The sequence below is a fragment of the Lipotes vexillifer genome, unplaced genomic scaffold (assembly GCF_000442215.2).
Source record: "Lipotes vexillifer unplaced genomic scaffold, Lipotes_vexillifer_v1.1 scaffold400, whole genome shotgun sequence".
NCBI lineage: Eukaryota > Metazoa > Chordata > Mammalia > Artiodactyla > Lipotidae > Lipotes > Lipotes vexillifer.
This window is the reverse complement of record NW_006786594.1, coordinates 572,342-583,957: the sequence shown is the minus strand read 5'-3', so window position 1 is coordinate 583,957 and position 11,616 is coordinate 572,342. Positions and strand designations below refer to the sequence as shown.

The 11,616-nt window shown below is 42.6% G+C and overlaps 1 protein-coding gene across 1 annotated transcript in view; it reads right to left on the bottom strand.

The window, feature by feature from the left end:
- Positions 1–9,739, bottom strand: part of LRIG2 (leucine rich repeats and immunoglobulin like domains 2) — a 61,701-nt gene extending 51,962 nt beyond the window's left edge. The window contains exon 1 of the mRNA XM_007459047.1: positions 9,435–9,739. Within this exon, the coding sequence (XP_007459109.1) occupies positions 9,435–9,673 (239 nt within the window). The 5' untranslated portion in view covers positions 9,674–9,739. The remainder of the gene's footprint in view (positions 1–9,434) is intronic.
- Between the last annotated feature and the right edge of the window lie 1,877 nt (positions 9,740–11,616).

Sequence of the window (11,616 nt, the reverse complement as noted above, 5' to 3'; positions counted from 1 at the left end):
CCTGCTGAAGACAAGCCATGGTGATCAGACATCACCTGGAGGATGGTGGAACATGAGAAACCGGATCAGATATCAAGGGTGATCAGGTATCAACGGTTTCTTGCTAAACTGACTCAGCAGGATTCTTGCTAAAACTGCATTTTACAAGGAAGTATACAGATGAGCCTGGATGAAGGTGGTTCAGGAGTCAAAATTTAGTCAAAGAATCTTTGTCAGGCCCCTTTCTTGTTCAAGGAAGGAAGAGACATTCTTCTTTCCTCTGAACAATATGTCTATTTTCTCATTCGGTAGCCTTTTGCTCATTAAGGACCAGGTGAACCTTCTGTAGGGACTTGGTATTATATTTGCTCAATGGTACCAGCAGTCAGGTATTTAATGAGGGGAGTTTCTATGAAAATAAAAGCCAAAATTAATAGTTAGAGATCCAGTTTCTCAGTCCAGAGGGTAGCCAGTTGGAATTCTTAGATTTGAACTTGAAGCATCTTTAAATGGTAGAATGAGGATGGCAGTGGCCACCTGAAGAAGTTTCCTGGTTTGCAGTTTGAATGTCTCTGGAGATGGATGGCATTAAATGTTCTGATGAACTCTGTCATCTGTAAGTGGTCCACACAGCAGGAGGCACAAAGGTTGCCCATATACAATGTGTAGTGCTCTTTTTTTCTTTTTCTTTTTTTTTTTTAAGTTTATATCAAGTCATCCAGCTTCAGCTTGCAGGATTTCAGGAAAAGGGCAATTTTCTCAGTGATGCCACGTCAGGAAGGTGGGGGAAGAAAAAACAGGAAACATTAGTTTGGAGAGTTAGAGTCAGATACTGGAGGAAACCAGAATTGAGAATGTGGTAAGGACCGGCCAGTGTGCAAGATGGAAGCCACAAGGGTGCACTACAGTTTTATACTGAAACAAAAAAAACTCCCCTCTATAGTTAACCTTTTATTTCTTGTTTACATAATTCTGGTCTCATTAGATTTGTCCTGATTATTCATGTAAGTACAGCAAGAATAGTGATTGAGGGCTTCCCTGGTGGTGCAGTGGTTGAAAGTCCGCCTGCCGATGCAGAGGACGCGGGATCGTGACCGGGTCCGGGAAGATCCCACATGCCGCGGAGCGGCTGGGCCCGTGAGCCATGGCCGCTGAGCCTGCGCGTCCAGAGCCTGTGCTCCGCAACGAGAGAGGCCACAACAGTGAGAGGCCCGCATACCGCAAAAAAAATAATAAATAAAAAAACTTAAAAAAAGAATAGTGATTGACCATATAGGCAGGCTCTTTTTGAGTTCGTTTTGCTGAAACTTTTCATAAGGAATCTCAGATTAGGCTTTTAAAAGCCTCTCGAGGCTAGGAAGCCAGCTCAGGAACTAGCCACCAGACTTCATCTCCCATTCCTAAAGATTCAGGTGAATATCTCTCTTCTTGATGTCCCCAAGATATCGTAAGGTTCCTGGGCCTGCCAGGAAGTGACTTTCCTTACTCACCTATGAGGCTGAGAACCCTGTAAGCCAGACAGCAGGCCAGGCCAGTTTTTCCAAGAGCACCGGTTCCATGAAGGCAACCTTAGTCCCTTAAACCAGATTCTATGCACAGTTCACTCTTAAATATAACATTTCAGTCAAAGCCATGGTAATATAACCTATATTTCCAATTGTATCCTCTTACAAGAGCACATTCTTATTGAACTTAAACTACCACATTGTCATGAAAATAAGAATACTGGCTAAAAGTTTCTGAATTCTGGAGGAGTCAGGTAGGAAGAAAAAGTAATTGTTTCATCTTTGTTCACAAAGGTATAATCTACCAGATTACTGTTGTAAGCTATAGATAACATAAGAGAAAAGAAAAAGGTTATTTATTTATTTGTTTGTTTTTAATTTATTTTTGGCTGCGTTGGCTCTCCACTGATGCATGGGGGCTTTCTCCAGTTGCAGCGAGCGGGGGCTACTCTTCGTTGTGGTGCGCGGGCTTCTCATTGTGGTGGTTTCTCTTGTTGCGGAGCACAGGCTGTAGGTGCACGGGCTTCAGTAGTTGTGGCACACGGGCTTAGTTGCTCCACGGCATGTGGGATCTTCCCGGACCAGGGCTCAAACCCGTGTCTCCTGCATTGGCAGGCGGATTCTTAACCACTGCGCCACCAGGGAAGTCCGAAAAAGGTTATTTAAATCTGAAGAACAAAACATTAAAGAACCAGTAATGTTTCAAACAAAGAGTGATAAAAAAATTATAACCATCCTCATCAGTTTATTCAGTCCAATGTAATTAATTCTTGTTCTACTTGATCTTGGGTTAACAGTTTCATAAATCCATCAGCTTCTTCATTACTTCTGGAAATTCTCTCAATCTCATGGCATGGCCTTACTGATGGCATCATGGAGCATTCTTGCCTGTGGCTGACTGTTTATGCTTTCAGAGAAGAATGAGAGTAAAACAACAACTTGTCTGTGAATGAAAAAAGACTTAAAATGGCCATGGTTAAAGTTCTGATGAGAGTTCATTTGATAAGAAAAATTAGTTATTTCTGTGGCATACAATATTTTATCATAATAACCAGACAACAAGGCTATTTCAAATCTCTATGAACTTCATACTTTTCTGGAATACCTATTATTAGTAACATATATTCGTACGTGTATAACCTAAGAATATTTGTCCTCATTTATTGGACTATGCTTCTCATGTAATTTAAAATACCAAATAAACCTAATTAGTTTAACATATCCTTTTACAACGTGAGAGACATATCCTTTGAGATTTTCCAGGGGCCTCTGGAAAGTCTCGAAGGTAGTTGGAGACTCCATTCTAAATGGAGTCAAAAAGACTCCCATTTAGAATTTGATTTTGAGAAGTTGTCAAAAATACTGAAAAGTTTAAACACTTGACTAAATAAGATCACAGGTCACTGTGAAACAATACTTAGTTATCCATTTAAACAAAGTGACAAAAGATTTCAAAGGCAAATACAGAAAGTCACATAGTTGTTTAAAAAAAAAAACTTAGCTCTTCTAATATTAAGAAAACTCAATGTTTTAGAGTAATCAAAGATATGATAAAGACAACATGAAACACAGGAAATTATTTTGATAAGACACAAAATCTTTGTTTCCTAGGCAGACTACTTAAAAGGTAAACCTTTTTACAGTTTCTTAATAAGAACAGACCAACAATCCAATAAAACTTTGGGATTCTAGTTTTGCATCAGTACACTTTTGTGTTTGTTTTTTGGCCGCACTGCGCAGCTTGCAGGATCTTAGCTCCCCGACCAGGGACTGAACCCACCAGGGACTGAACCCAGGCCGAGGCAGTGAAAGCGCCGAGTCCTAACCACTGGACCACCAGGGAATTCCAGTACACTTTTGATATTAAAGTTCACTTTTTTTGTAACTTATAAATAAGTCCATTCAATCTCAGCAACTTAACCAAACACAAAATTCCTGTTCTGCAAACCTTCTACAGCCATTTTTCTAATATCTACTCAGTTTTTGTACTGTATTTTTCCTCTTTCTCATTCTGGAACTCATTCTACCTTAGAATAAAAATCTTTTTTTCCCTTAACTAAAACACATCCTTCATACCTTGCATACAAAGTTATTTCTCTTCATTCTTACAGTTTCTAGTAGTTTCATTTACATATATTGACTATGATTTTTAACCATTAATAAACTTTTTTTTAACAGAAAACTAGGAAGTAGGCAATTGTGGTCTGTCATGTATCAGTTTTCTGTAGTAGACTAGTATATTTCTGAATATACAATTTTGCAATTTCTAGAGGCATACGATTCCTCTTAGTACAATTTTTGTGTAGCAAAAGAATGTTTACTAATAGATCCAAATATCTTGTTTCTTTATAACATGTAAAAACAAGATGCCAAAAGTATATAAACTTAAATTTAGGTTCAATAATGAATGTTTCAGTAGTTTATCTTACCTACAAATGACTTTGATTTTTATTTTAGGCAGACACAACACCAAACAAAGCCAGCCATCATCTGAAGTTATTTCCTTATTAACTATTTTTTATAACACATGCATGTTAGGCAAACATCACAAAAGTAAAAACCTAAAAAGTTACATACATGGTATTTCCCCCTTTTTTATTTTACTGCTGTGCTTGACATACAGGAAGCAATTCATTTTTTTTGTACATTTTGTTCTTAGTTTAAATGTCTGCACTATATTTAATGCTGACAACTCTGAAGACATGCCTGTTCTTATTTTACCAACAATTTTCAAATTAGCTTTATTTACGAAAAATTATCCCAGATCATGTAAACTTAAAACACTAAGCTTCTGTTTCTGAGAATTTCAGGAATATTTAATTTATGTAACTGCTCATTTATCTCTAAGCTAATTTGAACAGGATTGGATTTTATAAATTAATTTGGTAATACCATCGAGAAGTAGAAAAACAGCACACCTCTACAACATATATACAGACATACATAAACATACAGACAGATGCTAATGGAGATCTCAAGTTTTCACTGGGAAATTTTAGTCATGAGTTACTTAGTAAAACATAGTAATACAAACTCACTGGTTTATATAAAATAATAATCTCTTGTCTTTTCTCTACTCTATGTTTTTATGTGAATTGTGTTTATGGCAAATGGGACAAGTTTAGGTTACCTGTTTACCAATTTTGTACAGACCACCTTCCGTTGCCCTGATATGTAATCTTACGGAGGCTATGGACCAAATTTTAGGTGTTGACCAAGGAGACACCTAGAGGCATCTAGAGGCTGTCTGCAGGTCTCCAAAGCCCATCTAACTGCTGAAAACATACAGTCTATTTCCAATTAACCTTTTTCCTTTTCAGCTTCAAGTAGCTGTTTTGGGGGGTCCCTAAGTTTCTTAACAGCCTCTAGTGGGGCAGGGGGTCCAAAGATCAAGTGACTATAAGGACTGAGGTGGAAAAAGGTCTGGCAGGGGATGGAGGATGAAGGGGCTTTGAGAAGGACATATCATAGTATTCAAGGGAATTGGAGGAAAGACTGAAGGTGGTGAGAGGGCAAAGGAGGAGCAGAAGCAATGAGAAGGGAGACGTCTTAGCAGAGCCAGTGTGGAGAGGTCACAAGTTTCCAAAAGAAGCCTGTGAAGTTCCACATTATCCTCAACAAAAGGATGCCAACAAGAATGGAGGGAGACAGAATATACTCAGCAGGGGTTCAAGAAGGGGGTTTGAGCCATCTAATAAATTCTCATGGGAAAAGCAGGACCCAAGAGAGGGAACAAAGAGGCCTCACAGGGAGCCAGGAAGAAAGACTTCCAGCATAAGGAGTCAGGGAATAATTAAAAAAGAGCCAGGAAGAAGAGACTTCCAGCCCAAAGAGTCAGGGAATAAATAATCCCCACTCAGGAAAAAAAGAGCCAGGAAGGAGAGATTTCCAACCCAGTAAGTACCTTTCAGACAAAGAAGCCTAGGACTCTGAGCTTTCTTACAAACAGAGAAACCTGGGACTCTAACCCAGCCTGTGTTTATCTGGGACTCTATCCCAACTTCTGGAGTATACAGTTGACCTTTGAACAACACTAAGGTTAGGAGCACCGACCCTCTGCAAAGTTAAAAATCCACATATAACTTGTAATTGGGGCTTCCCTGGTGGCGCAGTGGTTGAAGAGTCCACCTGCCGATGCAGGGGACACGGGTTCAGGCCCCGGTCCGGGAAGATCCCACATGCCGCAGAGCGGCTGGGCCCGTGAGCCATGGCCGCTGAGCCTGCGCGTCCGGAGCCTGTGCTCCGCAACGGGAGAGGCCACAGCAGTGAGGGGCCCACGTACCACAAAAAAAAAAAAAAAAACTTGTAATTGCCTTCCATACGTGCAGTTCCTTTGTATCCAAGGTTCTGCATCCATGGATTCAACCAACCATGGACCGTGTAGTTCTGGAGTATTTACTATTGAAGAAAATCTGCATATAAGTGGACCTACACAGTTCAAACCCATGTTGTTCAAGGTCAACTGTACTCAGACTCTTAACAATCAAAATCTGTCCTTACCAGCTTCCACGGACGTTAGTCCGGAGCAATGGTTCAGGAGTCGGACTCAACAATGGATCCCCGATCAATCAGTCAGGAGTGAAGATAAAGGCTTCAAAGGTACGCACTTAGGGTCCTGGGTGAGAGGTCCGGGGGTCCAATGATGAATCTGATCCTATCCCGAGTTGTGGCACCATAACTGTTAAAAGGAAAAAAAATACTCAATGATACTTGTTAAAGCATGGTAAGGAAGACTTTGGGGGATGGGGCTTTCTCGATACATAAAGGAACCACTACAATGAAACTTTAAAGTGGGGGAAAGAGATTAGGCTTAACTCTGAATACTCCATGAATAAGAGAAAACTTATAGCTAAGGAGCAGAGTGGGGTTGGTGAATGGAAAATTACTAAGAGAAAACATCTGGTAAGGGGGTTTTTAACTAAACAGACCCAACAGGATTCTTGCTAAAGACAGGCCAGGGTACTCAGATATCACCTGGGGGATGGTGCAGGAGGAGGAACCTGATCAGACATTGAGGGTGGGGGACTCCTACTAAACTAACTTAGCAGGGTTACTGCTAAAACTGCATTTTACAAGGGTGTGCACAGATGGCCCAGGATAAGGTTCAGGAGCCTGACTAAAGTTTGCTCAACCAAAAAATTTTTGTCACTGGTTTCTTCCTTTACTCACACACACAGTACTTCTGACACTAGATGTGTGCTTTTTCCCCACACCAACCAATTCTCCAACACCAGCTAGATGTCCTGCAATTCAATTCAATTCTGACACTAACTGGAGTTAGTGCAGACCTCACTGGTTAAGCTCTCAGTCCCATAAGACGGCCTCCCACTTCAGAAACCAATCACAAGTAGTAGCTCCCCATGTTACCAACAACTTCTGTCCAACTTGGCTACAAATTGGAGGTTGCCACAACCCCCCTCCTTGGACTCAAGCACTGTTAGAATATCTCACAGAACTCAGAAAAATACTTACTTACGTTTACTGGTTAACTGTATAACAAAAGACATGATAAAGGACACAGATGAAGAGCCAGAGGAAGAGATACATAGGGCGAGATCCAGAAGGGTCTGGTGCAGGAGCTTCTGTCTCCATGGAGTTGGGATGCACCACCCTCACAGCATACCTCCTGGTAGATGTGTTCACCAACTCAGAAGCTCTCTGAACTCCATACTTTGGAAATTTTTATGGAGGCTTCACCACATAGGCACGATCAATTACTACCTCAATCTCTAGCCCCTCTCCTCTTCTGTAGGATGGGGGGGTGGGGCTGAAAGTTCCAAGCTTCTAAGCACAGCTTGGTCTTTCTGGTGACCCACCCCAATCCTTAAGCTATCCAGGAGCCCACCAAGAGTCACCTCATTAGGTCAAAAGATACTCCTATCACCCACGAGATTCCAAGAGATGTAGGAGCTCTGTGCCAGGAATCAGGGTCAAAGACCAAATAGAAAAAGGAAAGGTGCTCCTAATTCTCCTATCACTTTGGAAATTATTGATACAAGGGTTGCAGGGGCTCTGTGCCAGTAACTGGGGGCAGATACATATTTTAAAACCCAGGGTTAAGGAATTTTGTCCACCATCTTTTTCATGATTGCTGCAAGTCTGAGCATTTGAATCACTAATACATTTAAAGCATTGCATGTGTTTTAAAAATTCAAAATTACATAAAGAAAACCACATGCACCTGTTTTACAGCTGAAGGCAACTGATGAAAAATATTACATTTCTCAGTTTAAAACAGCACAACCTCATCTTTTAATATTCTAAGAGTTCTTCTGCTAATGTAAGACTTCCATCCAATTACATTTCTACAAGAGAATTGCTCTCCAAGGCATTTCACTTCAACTGAAAATGTCAATTTCATTATAGGACATTTAAAATTTTTGAATGTAATTTGGTTTTAGGCAATTTGTCTTGATAAAAAAAATTAAACCTAGACACAAAATAAATGTATCTTACATAAAACTATTTCTAATTATTGTTTATCTACCAATGGAGGATCTTAAAAAGTAGGCCACATTTATTTCAATTACAGCTAAATGAAGTTGTGTTGTTTTTAAACCTGCACCACATTTAGACTGTCATAATCAGATTCAGTTTGTCATAATCAGGTAGTTGTTCCAAGAATTTCTTAGAAAAAGGTAGTTACTGCATTACTAAGATGTTATGCTAGGTTTAATTCAGACTATACCGCAACTGATATGAATTTCTAAATGTTTTTTACATCAACAGAACCAGAATTAGCTACAGGTGTCACTATCATAAAACAACAGGAAACACCTTATTACACTGCAAATCTATGTTACTACATTTGGTTATTTAAGTTACCTTAATTTTCTCAAGGAATTTATGAGGTAGCTTCCTTTCCTATCTAACATAAGCTATTTGCAAATGTAAACACACTTTAACCTCTGCAGAGAGAGACCTTCTATTTGTATTCCATTTCCAATAGAAATCCAAACATCCCCTCATATTTTAATCACACCTCGAGCTTTTTTTTTTTTTTTGTGACAGGTCTTTTTTTAGAGATGACTCTGTTACAAGTCTGTCAATAAATACATTGCTCAGTTAGCGGCAGAGAAATAACCGTATGTTAGTGGTTAACAAGCCCCATAATTGCAGCATTTAATACCTACTGTTGCTCCTAATGCCACCAAGCTGACTCAGACTAATGAGCTCTCCAGGTGCCACTGTCTAACACAGGCCTGTCAAGTTGAGCACTCTGCAGTGGAGTCTCCGGAAGAATTCATCCAACCATTGTACTTGCTTCTCATACATAAACAAAAAGGACTGATTTTTAAGGTCTTTGCCACAAGGAAATGCACTGAAAACAAAACACTTAATTTTGTAACAGATACGCCTTCCCTTCTTTACAAGGTGAATCCTAAATTAGATCCAAAATGCTATTTATAAAGATATTTGTTCAAGGTGATACTGGACGTAGTTAACACATGAAGTTTCAACCCAGTTGTCAAAAATACAGCACAAAATTAGCCAAAACCTGAACTACAGCCAAAAAACAGTTCATAAGTCTTTATGATCGTGGTTATAAAATCACGTGCTTGGGGACCATTCAAGCTGATGCACAGGATGATGCAGCCCAAAATGAGCGAGGAGCCCCAACCATTCAAGAGCCAATGCCGGAGCCCAGGACCAGTGAGCCCTTAACAGTATCACCGCCCCAACTCCTCCCAGCCCAGGAATCAGAGACTCCCTGCTCCCAAGAATTTTAACCCTGGTCTTCGTACAAGTCTCCAGAACCTGAACACCAGGTTTTCAGGCTCCAACCACCACCACCCCCCACAAAAAAAAGTTCACAACATCGCAATGGCATTCCCCTTCAGAACTTAGGCTCCCGGCCGCGCCCTCCGACCAGGCCCGTCTCCCTCCAGTCCCTCGAGGAAGGGGAGCACCCCCTTTCCTTTGGTTCCCCCGCCCGACAACTCTACTCACAGGCTGACGGCGTCGGGGGGCAGTGAGCTCGACAGCGCCCTCCAGGTGGGCGCTGGCAGTTTCCTGCGACTGCAATCCAACAGAGGGATGCGGCAGGAGCAGGGCGCGGGGCAGAGGCCTGCCCGGGCGGCCGGCAGCAGGAGGAGGACTGCCTGGGCGAGGAAGAGCAGCCGGGAAAGCAGTCCGGACCTACACTCCAGCAGCGGCTCCTCCCGGACGCCTTGGGGCGCCGGCGCCATTTTTCCCCACCCCCCGCCCTGGACGCAGCCCAGAGGAGCCGCCAACTAGAAAAGGCAGCTCGACGGAGACGTTTGGCGGGTGTTCGACCACCTTGAGAAACTGCTGTCGCCTGTACCCTCTAAAGGCAGGCGAGGGGCGGATACAGGGCAGCAGCGGGGGCGGTGGCCGAGGACACAGGGCTGAGGACCTACAGACAACGCTCCTCCGCCCCGCCCCACGACGCAACGTCTTCACGCACAGGAGCCAACCAATCGGTGCCACAGGACGAGGTCGCGTCGGGGGCGGGACTCCACGAGGGGCGGGGCCGGAGACAGCGAGCTCCTTAAGGAGGACTTTAAGGTGCTCAGCTCTTTGGGGACCCCCCCCCTGGAGCTCCGCCGCCGTTCCTCCGCTGGAGTGTGCAGTGGCTCCTTAGGAGGGAGTGAGGGCTGAAGCGCTGAAGTCCTAAGTCCTGATTTGAGATGTATCTACTATAGTAGTAGAAAAGGATCTTTTATCTTCTCCCGGCACCAAGAAAGGGGAATGGCAGAAGGGGTGCCTTCCAAGTCGCAAACACTAAGGGGGCGCGGGAGCTTTCATGTAGCCCACGGCCTCCAGAGCCGAGCTGGGTCCTCCTCTGCCCCTCCTGGTCTGCGGCTTCAGCAATCCTGCAAGTGGAAGGAAACTCCCACTCTCCTAACAGGAAGCAGGTTACCACTATCAGTTGATGGGCTCTTAAGCTCCTCAAGGCAGATGCCCTGTTTTTGCATCTGTGTACCTCCAGCTTCTGTTGTCTTGGAATTCAATAAATGTTGATTGGGCTGCACTCACAAGGCATGTCTTTAAGGAAAATACTCTTCTTTCCTCTGTTTTGGAGAATGCTGTCCTATATTTACACTCACTCTCAAAAAAGCAAGCAGGGCATGTAGATAAAGAGGGTGTCGAACTGTCAACAAAGTAAAGGCTGGATGTAAGGAATTTTTTTATTCTGAAGCAGAGGCTGTGGAAAACCTACCAGGAACAGTGAAGTCTGGCCACCTTGTTAGCGCAAGTTCGTGTGCCTGATGCACAGTGAGGCCAAACAAACCAAAACGTCGGAGTCTGGAGCAGAGAAAGGTTTATTGCAGGGCCATTGAAGGAGACCGGTGGCTCAGGCCCAAAAAATCCCTGAGCTCCCCAAAGGGTTTTGGCAAAGCATTTTTAAAGGCCAGATGAGGGAGGCGAGTCGCAGGGTATGTGATCAGCTCATGAACAATTCTCTGATTGGCTGATGGTGAGGTAACAGGGCAGTGTCACAGGGGTTAACATTATCAGTCCTTAGGCTCCAGGAGGCCTGGGGCTATGTGTTCATGGTCATCAAGTAGTTAATATCATCCGTTTGGTGGGGGTTTTTCACACCTGTAAAACAACTCAGGAAGTGTGCATCAAATACTGTTATCTATGTAATTCAGAGAAGAACTAACGCAGAGGATGTGGGGAAAGGCCTGTCCTGGGAAGGCGATGTAAGGTCCTACTCAGTTACAACCTTAGACTCACTCAGCCCTGCATTATACCCAAGATTATGGATAAGACTTTAAAAATAACAGTGATAGTTCACTTACATTTAGTGCTTTTATGGTCTTCAAGGAGTGTTTTCATCTGTTACATTGTTTGATCCCTCTACTGCTGTGAAATTGGCAAGACAGTTATTGCTGCTGAGGAAACAAGCCCAGACAGGTTAAACTAACCTAGCCAGAAACAGAGGTAGGATGGCATTACTATGGGTTTTCTGACCCTTGTAAATTAAAAACCTGAGCAGGTTAAAAGGAAATGATAATGCCTAGAACATAGGGTTGTCCTAGAAAGTAACTGAAATCAGTCTTTCCATGGCAGGTTTGGAGTCACAATTATGCTTTTAAAAACCTTTTTCTGTTTCTTAATATTGAAATATTTCTTGGAATCAAGGACAATGCTCCAATCCAAA